The sequence below is a fragment of the Prionailurus bengalensis genome, chromosome E3 (assembly GCF_016509475.1).
Source record: "Prionailurus bengalensis isolate Pbe53 chromosome E3, Fcat_Pben_1.1_paternal_pri, whole genome shotgun sequence".
Lineage (NCBI taxonomy): Eukaryota > Metazoa > Chordata > Mammalia > Carnivora > Felidae > Prionailurus > Prionailurus bengalensis.
Window position 1 is genome coordinate 27,836,936 of NC_057357.1, and position 12,191 is coordinate 27,849,126.

Below are 12,191 nucleotides of genomic sequence, written 5' to 3' on the forward strand. Positions count from 1 at the left end.
ATGACAAGAGCCTTGCCAAATTGGAGAGGGTTCAGAAATAAGGCATCTTGGGGATCAATGAGAAACAATCAAATAATGAGCATTTAAATTGGTCAAAAACACTACTGATGTACAGGGAGAGATTTCATTTTTGTTTTAAAATAAATTTTCTATGGGCTCCATTGCTCAAACCATTTTATCCACAAGCCTTGTGGCAATCCATCTGTCAAAGAATTACTCACTGTGCAAAGCATTATATCTATTTATCTACATACCTACTCACCTGTCACCCATCTATCTCTCTTCCTATTTATCTAAGTACATTGGGGATACTTTTGCAAAGCGTTGCCTTTATCTAGACCTTGGGTTGTATACATCAAGCCCATTCCTCCAGTTCTGCCTGAGCCATTTCACATCTACCAGTCAAGGCAACTTGTTTTTCTGGGACACTAAGATACAAGTTGAGAAGATAGATTGTGGTATCCTGTGGCCCCCAGTCTGACACTCACCGATGCTATGTGCTCCTAGCATCATCTTGAGCACGTGTGTTAACCTCTCTGACCCTTAAGTTCCTCATCTGGAAAATGGGTATCATGAGAACACCTACATAATGAGGTGAAGATGTAGTGGGAGAAGCCAGTTCTCGGCAAATGGTCAATGTCAGTGTGAGCAGAGGTCGTGGTAATGCCAGTAACCAAATTCACACGGCTTTCACACTGGCTTTCTCCTCATTACTACATCCTCTGGTTCCTGGGTAACCACCATCTGGAGACTAGGGAAGCATCCACCATGGCAAGTCAGGGCTTCCTTGGTGCACCCCAGAAGCAGCCTGCTGAGGGAAAGCTGACACCAGGGATTTCAACCTCGCTAGGCTCCCTCATTCTATTAATGTGGCCATCAGGCAGAGTGAGGCATGCTGATGCCAGCAGATGCAGAGCTCGGTGCTGCCACAGGCCAAGCGCATTACAGGGGCTCCAGAAGCCCATCTGTCTATGGTCGCCAACTCAGAACAGGGGCTTGAGGGTGGATTCACCAAGTTCTGGGGGAGGACCCAACGAACACCCTGGGTGGCCCAGTGTTCCTACACAGGCCGAGCACTAAGTAAGCTGAGCCACAGGTATGTCATGTACAAACACAGCTCACAATGAATCTGAAAGGCAAGCCTACCTGTGACACCTGTGCTCCAGGCTGGACCAGGTAACGCCTGTCTGAGGAGCAAAGGGAGCTGAGGCAAAGAAGCAGGAACTAAGCCAGACTTGGGACACCTGTCCCTTACCACTGCATCGTTGGTTTTCCAAGCTCAGCCTCATCTGCTGTCTCACTGCTGCCATATGGGTAATATTTGGGACACTACTTTCTGCCAGAAAACCCATCCATGTCCCTCTTGTCTGACCTGCCTGCAGGCAGCTGAACAGGATCCCATCATGAGTCCCAGGATGGACTGGGGCCCAGCACAGCATACGATCTGGCCACGGACTTGTGCCAACAGTTACAGAAAAACATTAGTACTTTGGTTGGGTTCCAGAGTCTCTTTAACATAGGAACTTAGAACATCCTACGGCCCCCCAAGAGCCGGCTGGGGCTCTTGGTACTGGAGCCCAGGTGAGTCATCTCCCTGATAGTGTGGCATCAACATAGAAAGCCTGTCTTGTGCTGTGGCTGGCTTGGCATCAGGTTCGGGTCTAGGAGAGGTCACTGTGTAGGGGCGAGCTGTCACCCTCACCATAGCCATCAGCAAGTGACTGTTCTTTCCCATGGAGGTTCTTAATTGCTGACTGGATGGTTTCTACAGTAAAGGGCACAAGACAGCCAAGGACAGAACTACCTGGGGCACATCTACTCCTCCCTGGGAAATAAGATTTGGCTCCTAGAATTCGGGACACAGACCATCTGCCCAGGGGCTCTCCTGAGTCAAGTTTTCCTCTGGGGAAGGACTGATCAAGGGAAGGGCCATCATTTAAACACACCCTGGGATGCCTGGGTGGCTCAGTCAGTTAAGCATCCAACTTTGGCTCAGGTCATGATCTCTTGGTTTGTGAGTTTGAGCCCCACATCAGGCTCTGTGCTGACAGGGCGGAGCCTGGAGCCTGCTTCGGATTCTGTGTCTCCCTCTCTCTCTCTGCCCCTCTCCCACTTGTGCTCTGTCTCTCACAAATAAACATTAAAAAAATCATTAAAAAGTAACAAAAAATGAAAACATACTGTGGAAGTTCTCTGGTAATCCACTCAGTAGACTGGGGAGAGCCTTGTTTTCCAAAACACAGCATACAAACAAATGCTCTGAGAGTATAGTAGATGATTTTGGAGGGAACTCAAAAGGAACCTTTAAATTGTATTTTAGTATTTTAAGTTTTGTGTTTTTAATTTTATATTTATATTCAATAGTTTAATATTTAACTAATCATATTTAACCAATAGCTTAACATTTTAATATAGTTTAATAGTTTAATATTTAAAATTTATATATTTTTATTTATTTTTATTTAATCGTTTAATATTTAATCATTTAACTATTGAATAGCTTAATTCTTAATGTTTCGTGGAAAAAAAAAATCTAACCAGCATGTGATTCCTTGCTTGTGATTTCACCAATATTATCCCACGGGATAGCGTTTCTCATCATCATCATTACTGACCTTTTATACCAGCTCATTCTCTGTGGGGGGGGAGCGGGGGTGGGGGCTGGCCCGGGCACTGCCTGAAGTTTAACAGCATCCCTGGAGTCTACCTCCCCACCTGCTACCCTGGTGTAGTCACCTCCCCACCCCAAGGTGAGAAAATCAAAAATTGTCTTCAGACATTGTCGTACGTCCTCTGGAGGTCAAAGATCGCCTTGACTGAGCACGATTAGCTTACAGTAAGTCCACTTCTGAAAGTACATTAGGTTGATTTAAGGCCAATGTACTTCTATGGGACTTGGAACAGGTGTGATTCACATGGGGCAAACACAGCTAAGGTGACAGGTCACTGGCAGAAGTTTCAGAGGAACCAGACCAGAGGATGGCCCAAAAGGGCCAGAGAACGGGGTCCTTATCCTCCAAGTCACATGCTCTTTCCCACCTGCTCTGTTGTGTCGGTCCTGAAGTCGACAGAACTCAACATACGTGTAGGAAAGAGAAGGCAGAGGACTCCACTTTGCCCATCACGTGTGGCCCTCCTGATCTGGTAAGGAGAAGCTGGGTGGGGGGTGGGGGGAAGGTGGGGGAGGACCTTCATTCCCCTAGGGGAGACTGAGGCAGAGACACTGGTGAGAACAGGGACCCCTGAAGGAGGCTGGAGAGGGAGACAGGCAGGTGGGTCTTTCCAGACAACTCCAGAAACAGCCACAACGCTGCTGCACAGCCTTGCAATGTTCCAGCAGGCTTGCCTGTCTTGGGCAGACAGGGCTCTGGATGCAGTCCATCTGGTCTCCTCTCTGTGTGACCAACCCTCAGAGCCCAGGAAACCATCAATCCAAAGATAGCTCCCCTTAAAGCCCAGCAGGAAAGGCAACAGTCTATTGGTTTCAAAAGCTACCTCACCAGTACTTAATACATACTGGTGACTTCACGGACACCATTTTCTGCTGTGCTCACAACGCCGCAAGGTAGGCACTGCCACCATGGGAATATTTCAGATGGCAGGAGGGAGACTGACAGGCGACGTCACTTTTCAGGCCCTGAAGATGAGTACGCGGATACAAGGGTACACACGTGCGTGCACACACAATCGGCTGGCACGTGTCCCCACCTGTGTGTGCTTGCACACATCCCAATGGGCAAGAGGATGGTCTGATGTGCCTGCCCAGCTTTTCTGAGCTAAGAGGGTGCACCAAGCCCCCTGAAGAGCTGGCACACGTAAGTGAGAAAAATCAGGGGAAGGTACTGACCTGTGTCTCCAGGGTGATCGGTGGACTTGGATGAGGGTCCTGCAGGGAGAGAGGAGAAAACACAGGTAAGTGATGGGGGGAAACTGAGCCTACTAAGCCAGTTCGCATTTTCCAACAAAGCTACATCTCTTCAGTGCCTAACAAGCCCACAGGGAGGGCTGCCCAAATGCCTTCCCCATTCCACAACTCATGAGAAGGGCTTGACCCAATCCCCAATCTCCCCCTAACTTCTTCCCACACCCAGATGACTAAGGGGGTTCAAGTTTCTCACTGACAGGTTAAGGGGACACCCGCCACGGTGATCATGCAAATGTGCAAGTGTAAGGAAATAGGAAAGAAAGCACTCTTGCTGCTTCTCTCAAAGTGTGTTCAAATCCTCTATATGGAGAGAATGGACCCCTGACAAGATTAGAAACACACCTCAAGGAACAGAGTCCAGATGAGGGGGGCAAGGCCACCAATTTGTGCCTGGTCTTACAAAAAATGAGGGAAGGAACAGACAGAAAAAGAAGAGCTTAATTCCTCGTTTTCACAGCACAATCCAATGGGCTGGGGAAGAGTCTTTTCAGGATAGCGAAGGCCAGAGAAAAGTCCTATTCATTCACTCTCTACAAAAGCCAATTGACTGGAAAGGCTTGGTGGTCATGTCGCGGGTCATTAAACATGAACTCTTTGGGTGGGGGGCAGGGTGGGTCGAGAGGTGGGAGGGATGGGTGAGGAGGAGGCAGGGTTTTTCAGCAAGTGGTTTCCAAGGAAAACAGGAAACCCAGCACATAAAGACTACTTTTGTCTGCACTGTGTCGGCTCTGAACTTAACCACCCTGGATTCAGGATTCTGGGAAAGCAACCTCAAGCTGCCTGTTACAGAGAATGGGCTTGATTTTAGGGCCCCGAGGGACAAACTCAGTTTGGAAGCGTTGCTTTAGGCAAGAGATTTTCCAGCACTGGCTTCTAGGAAGCCATGCAATTGAGCACCCCCGGCCCTAGTCGGTGAATAAGCAGGAAGTATAGGGATTATGCTGTATTTGTCCTTCTGTGGTCTGACTTGGTTCACTCTATGTAACATCCTTAAGGTTCATCCTTGTTGTCACATAAGGCTGAGTAACAGTGCATTATACGCATTCACCACATCTTGATCCATTCATCCATCAACAGATGTTTACCCTTTTTTCCTATCTTGGCTGTTGTATGGCTTCAACGAGCATGGGCACCCAAGTGTCATGATTCCACTCCCATGAGGCATCTCCAATAGTCAAATTCACAGAAACAGAGAGGGGAAGGGTGGGTGTCAGGTGGGCTGGAGGCAAGGAATGGGAAGTTCCTATTGAACAGGTGTCAAGTTTCATTCATGCAAGATGTAGAAACCCTGGCATTCAGCTGTATGACATTGTGGTTACAGTGAACAAAATTTTTAGGTGTATACTGCAGTGTTAACAGAGTACAACTCCTGTTGTGTTCTTACCACAATTAGAAAAGAAAAAACTGCGGCAAAATTTTCAACCCCTACCCTAGGGGAATGGTCAGTCGCTTTCTTAATGATTCCGCTGTGGTATCTTTATAACGATGCCAAAGTAACCCTGAGCTCTGGTCTGTTCTGAGTTTTCTTTCAAGATGAAGGGTTCCTTTCCCCACCCACCCCACCCCCACCCCAGATCCTAGCTCTGAATCCAGTCCCCAGCATTTCTCCAAGCCTACAGCTCCAAGTTGACCACCAGGCAAACAGCTCACTCCAATTTTCACATTCTACCCAGGCACAGAATATTCCTCAGACCCAGGAAGATACAGAGGGGAATACTCCTCCCCCTCTCTGGACACTGCAGCCTTGTCCTTCAAGCCTTGCAAGAATTTTAGAGGCTCTCTTTTTAAACCCTTATCTAGCTCCCTCCCAAGGGTGAGGAGGGGGCCACTATATGGGTGAGAACCTTGGCTGAGGCATTTTTGAATGAGCAGCCTCCGTGTTTTAGCCATTCCTCACGGGGCTCCCCCTGACCAGCCTCTTCATCCTCACACACAGGGAGTGGCAACCCTGTTCTTCCATTTTCCCTGTGTCAGGCACACTGGACAGGACCCACTTTTGTCTTTGGGAGACAAGGCTCTCCTCCTGGTCTATGACAGGGTGGGACTCCAGCCTCAGGCATGCTGCTTTGTGGGTGAGGGCATGCCACATTACTCTTCAACTCCGAGTCAGCCTGTGTGTCTCTCCCAAAGTTCAGTTTCTGCCATCTCGATTTGGCCAGAAGATAAGAAGCTGCCTCTCAGACTCCAACATGAGCCTCATTCTCAAAGCCAGGTCACAGTGAAGAACCACACTGGGGTGTTGGGTGTGCGCCCAGATTAATTAAGTTGTACTTCTCAGCCCATTTGGCTATTGTTTGGGGCTTATGCTTCACTGCTCAGAATCCTGAAGGGGTGGAGAGGGGAGAATGCCATCCTGAACCCCTAAGAACAACTTCCCTGAAAGCGATCGTCCTTGGCAAACCACAGAAAACTCTGTCAACTTGTCAACTGTACTGACAAAACCCAATGCTGATCCTTAGATTCTGGTAGAGCACCGGCTCTTTACTTGGCATTCCAAGATCAGAAACCCTCCCAGCACATGGTCAGGGGTCCAGTATTATCTACTTAGCATGTTAATGACCTAGCCAGGAAGCAGACAGAGTACTCCCAAGCGGCCATGTTATTAACACTTAGGATTCACTTGCCAACAAAAATTCAATCTCCTCCCTCTGTGCACACTCAAAACCTAAGCTTCTCCCTACAGAAGCTCCATCCAGAAGATTCCAGGTATGGCAATATATCTGTGAGGTCTCCCTTTCGGCAACATCCTCCTTAATTGGAAAGGCTAACGAAGTGGAACCGGGTCAATGATGCTGTCTGCCTAATCCATCGTGTCTGTCTAAACTGGGACTCTTTGGTTTACAGTAGAGTAAATTCCTGTCTGTCAGGGGAAAGGCTCCTGGAGACCAAAGGGGAATTTGCAACATGCTCGGATGCTACAGTGGAGTGCTTTTAGAATCTTAATGTGGATACTGGGGCTACGGAACTGCCTAAAGCAAGGGAAGCCCTTTCATATCATCTATTGCAATGACTAAATTGGGGAAGTCAAATAGGGAACCAGGCAGACAGATTTAGTGGCCCGCATTCTTCACCACTCCCTGTATCCACGCCCTCTAGTCACATGACTTTCCATTTCTTTGCTGAGTGTTCTGCCCCATCCCTTGACCTTGGGCTTGCCATTTTGATGTGTTTCATCCAAGGGGAGATTAACAAACAGGACCTAAGCAGAAGCTTGAAATATGCTTGTGTGATTGAACATCATCTCTTGTGCTTTTGCTATCCCCACAAGAACATGCCCCAGGTAGCCTGCTGGTGCAAGGAGGAGGACACACACAGGGAACAAACCTATATGCAACCTGCAGCTTGAAGCCCACCCCAGCCTTGAACAGCCAACCTTCAGACACATATAGAATACATGCTTGTTGTTGCAAGCCACACAGTTCAGGGTGCTTTGTTATACAGCCATCATTGTGGTAGTAACTAACTGATACACTTTCTGAAGATTGATCTTAACAAAAACATAATGGACAGTCCAGCCTTGGAAACAAAATGCTATGTACTCTCCCCAAGTATGCAAACAAACCTCAGGAACCTGAACTAACTACCATTTATAGCTATGATTTAGGACCTACTATGTGCCACACTCCCCATAAGCTGTAGGTTATGCCAAGCAAAGGACATTCTCAACCACCAAGACCTCATACTACATAGGAGGTCACTTTCATCTCTTTGCCAAATGGACCAGTACCTCTGAATTTACTCCAATGCCAAGACAAACAATGGTAACAGGATTTCTCAGAATCCTCTTGCCCTGAGGTAATTACCATTTTCATTTCTCCAGTTTATTTTAAACTTTAACCCATGGGCCTATTAGTTGACTGTTTCCAACAATCATCAATACTAGTAAGAACTATTAAGTGATAACTAATACCTGGAGTTCTTACCACGTTTCAGACACTGGCTTACCTTCTAGACATCTATCATTCCACTGACCCCTTGTAACAACCCTAGGAGATAGAGACTTCCATGATGCTCATTACAGAAATGAGCCAATTGATGACCAGAGAAATTGAGCGACGTGTCCAAGGTTACACAGACAGTACTGAAGCCTGGACTGGACACCAGGGCCCTGTACTTGAGAAACCTGTGCTCCATTATTTTATATTAGCTCCACTGGAGAACACACTCCCCCATCAGAAAAAATCATCTTGCAACCTGGATGAGGTCTACTAAAAGAAAGAACACACACAGCAAATGGGGAACACACACAGTAGTGAAATGGGCAAATTTAGCCATCTCCTTTTCTGTGTTTATTCTGTGCCAAGTACATGAAATCCTTGCCACTCTGCCAAGGCAGGTATCATGCTCCCCCTTTTACAGATCAGATTAATTGAAACTCAGGGAGGATCGTTTGCCCAGAAACACAGGCCTGATAAGGGTTGGAGCCAGGACTGATGCTTAGGTTTGCAAGCGGCCTGAAACCGGCACCTTCACCAATATCCTGGTGCTTTACAAAACCATGAACTTAGTGAATCGGGATCTCTGGGCCAGGAGCCCAAGAACCTGCGTTTTCATTCAACAGTCCTGGGTGAGTCTTATGCGTACTGAAGCTTGACAAGACCTGCACTGTAGCATGGGTAATTCAAGACTGGAAGCATCCGAAGTGACACAGATAGCCAGTGCGAGACCAAGAATAGGACCCCTCCCCTCTGATCCCCAGTCAGTCACCAAGGCTCTGAGGTGTTCATGCAACTCTGATGCTCACGTTCTGCATCCACTAGACATTTCCATGATGGGTATGTGTCTGTTTGAGGGCTCTAACTGACCAGACTGGGTGACTTAGAAACAGAATTATATTTCTCATAGTCTTGGAGGCACAGAGGTCCAAGATCAAGGTGCTGGTGCATTCAGGGTCTGGCAGGACTTACTAGTTCATGGACAGCTTTCTTCTTGCTGTGCCTTCACCTAGACGAATGGCTGAGGGAGCGTTCCAGTGTCTTCATTTATAATGGCACTCCTTCCGTTTTTCAGAGCTTTGCCCTCAGCAGCCCCCACCACACTGCAGGTCAGGATTTCAACAAATTTAGGGGGACAAACCATTCCATCCACAGTGGGGTACAAGGTGTTTTCTGCTCCTTCCTTTTTCTCCACTTACATGGTGATGACCTCCTTGCCCCGGAAACCCTGACCATCACCTTCATCTTTCCAGCTTTCTTCCCCCGGGGATAAGTGGCTCCTTTGGACTCCTCAGGATTTGTTCACAGCCATGAAGGTGCTCACACAATGGGACTTTGTCTGCCAGGTGTCCCTCTGGGATGTCACAAGGAGCTTATCTCATGTGTCCGTGGCTCCTGGGATGAAGGCTGGGGACGTGCATGGCGGGTGACACTGGTCGATGAGGGAGGGATTCCAACAGCACACAAGTCCCCTTGTTCTCTCAGAAAGGCTACATTGGGAATACAGACGCCGGCCAGAATCACACAGCCCTCACCTTGTTGGAAAATGCAAACTCATCTCGAAGAAAGACTGAGAAAACAGAAACCTCACAGAGATGTCAAGGACACTGGCAGTGCTTTAGAGAGACGGTGGTGCAGAGTTGGGCCCTTTCAACTGGGTGCAATTTCCTTACTCTGTCCTGTCTTTGTGGTCTTCCAAGTTTTAAGAATTTACAGGTCTCTTTACCACTTGGCCTTCCTTCCACAGATTGTAACCCACACCCCGGAACAGAGCCACAGGACCTCAAAATGAAGTTCGGGCCCTTGGAGTTAGTGAATCACCTTGGAAGCTACAAAAGACCACAGATGCATGGAAACTCTGGAAGGACTTCAATGGTTCTCCAGGTGGGTGTGAACACCTGTGAGAATAAACAGTTATCCAGTATCTAAACCACACACTTGGTTCTGTGTGTGCCTTAAGAGGTTTTGTAATTCTTTGCAAACCACATGGAATTAGAATTCTTTGAACAACAAGGTTTTGAACACACCTACCTAAAAGAGGAGAGGCTTGTGGTAGGAAGTGTTAACATGGGATGGCCAATTGGTGGCCTCTAGATGATTCGTGCTAGGTGGTATTTTTTGGCCTGTAATATCGATGACATATTTTTCCTTGTTGCCCATGTTCTAAAACCAGGATAGGTCACATGCAAATCCAGATTTCTCATTTCTCTTTTAAAAAATGAGAGATTTGGGGGGGTCTGGGTGGTTCAGTTTGCTAAGCGTCTGACTTCAGCTCAGGTCATGATCTCATAGCTCATGAGTTCGAGCCCCGTGTCAGACTCTGTGCTGCCAGCTCAGAGCCTGGAGCCTGCTTCCGATTCTGTGTCTCCCTCTCTCTCTGCCCCTCCCCCACTCATGCGGGCACACTCTCTCAAATATAAACAAACATTAAAAAATAATTGAAAATGAGAGATTTACCAACACTGCACATGTCCTTGCAAGACAGCAAAGCTTCTGGCTGGATTGCTACCTGGTCACTGCCAACAACTGTATCGGTCACCTCCATTCACTAAGGCAATTCGCCTAAGGTCGCATGGCTGGTATCAACAATTATTAGAAGAGCAGTTAACATTGGCTCATAGTGAAAACAAAGCGTTGTCCTAAGTGGGTAGTAAGAACCATCTAATTTAAACCTCTTAACAATGTAGGTATTAACAGACCCATTTTACAGACGATGTATTCGAAGCTCAGAGGAGAAAGGAATTCGCTCAAGGTCACTTGTTAGTAAGTGGTAACCTTCCCATCTCCTCGTGTGTGTCTTCAGGCCAGTGACTTGTCACAATGGCAACCATCCTAACAACAACCTTCTCAGAGGGACAAAGTGAAGACCAACTCAGATGGTGGAGCAGAGCCTTGCTCAGTCCTGGTGCACAGTGGGCAAGCCACAAGTGTCAGTTCCTCTGGAGGACAATTACCACCACTCTGTCGTGTTCGGCTTTTCATAGCTCAGACCAGAAACCAGACAGGCCACGTGCCAGAAGAAACCTGAGAAACGCAGCCTCCACCCACCACTGCTGGGCAAGAGGTGCTGGTAGCTGTCTCCAGGACTCCATGTCCTCCTGAAGCTGGCCACCTGAGCTCCACGTGGACACAAGCCACATCTCAAGCTCAGCGTGATAATTAGCTTTCTCCCCAGGCACATGCCGTGGCACCTACCACTTTTGCACTCACTTGCTGTGGTCACCAAAATGGCAGACGGCCCACGGGAGCCAATGCCACTGAGTGTCCTGCAGATACTGTCGCGAGCTCCAGAGAGACTATGCTTTGCTCTATAGCTTCTGGCACTAGTGAGTGGGCCTTCTGTCCCACGGGCAAACAGTTCAGGTTTAAGACCCAGAATCCAAGACTGAGTACCAGGAGACTTAGAGGTGGCGGATAGGTGTTCAGTGCTTCCCTGCAAGGTGCCCAAGGTGGCTATTACTAAGCAATTACTCAGCCTCGAAGTTTCAATACGGCCCTCTGGGCAGACATTACTAACAGATTCGGATTTTCCTAGGAGATGCAAACTTATTTCTGTCCCTGACTTGAATCAAACCCTTCATTTTCTGGTAAGGAAAAGAAGATTCAAGATGGGAAGTGAATGTCCTAAGGGCCACATGCACTTTCTATCAAAACCTGGTCTAGAATCCAAGGTTCTTAATGCCAAATCCTGGGTTCATCCCTTTTTGCCAAAGTCAATTTCTATGCTTGTCCCTTCTGCCTTTTCTTCATTTTCTCTTCTTCAGCTCCCACACAAGAGCCTCTAACCAGGACATTTTCTGTTCAAAGGATAGCATATCCCAGCTCTGGGAAAACCAATTCAGCAGTGTTTCAGGTCTGGAGTGTTTCCAGGATGCCACACACAGACCTGCTGTTTCAAGCCATGGGGGAAAACTGATCCCAGGATGCTGGGCACAGGGTGATGAAGGGGAGAACTTCACAGTGCTTGCAGAGGGGACACTCCCAACTCCAGGCTGTGCCTCAGAACAGGGGAGCCTCCTTCCTGGGCCGGAAAAGAGATGGCTGGTCGTCGAACATGCAGGGGACAGAGGGTTCCTATGTTCAGAGTCAGGGTCAAAGGCAGGTGGTTTCAGAGCAAAGAGACTCAGGGTCTCCTTCCTGCCTCCTGGCCTTCTCCTAGGTTTCTTAATGTTATCAACGGTGGGGATGACAGTGACAGCACCAATGACGGTGGCCACTAGGACAGCTATTTTCAAAGTCCTCATGAAGCAACACATTTAGCAGTTCATGCGCATTATTTCAATAAATCCTCGTTCCATCCTCAAGGGCTGGCTACCACAGGATGGCCATCA

The 12,191-nt window shown here is 47.9% G+C and overlaps 1 protein-coding gene across 1 annotated transcript in view; it reads right to left on the minus strand.

The window, feature by feature from the left end:
* XYLT1 (xylosyltransferase 1) overlaps window positions 1-12,191 on the minus strand; it is a 309,644-nt gene that overhangs the window by 216,826 nt on the left and 80,627 nt on the right. The window contains exon 2 of the mRNA XM_043560440.1: window positions 3,848-3,886. Within this exon, the coding sequence (XP_043416375.1) occupies window positions 3,848-3,886 (39 nt within the window). The remainder of the gene's footprint in view (window positions 1-3,847; window positions 3,887-12,191) is intronic.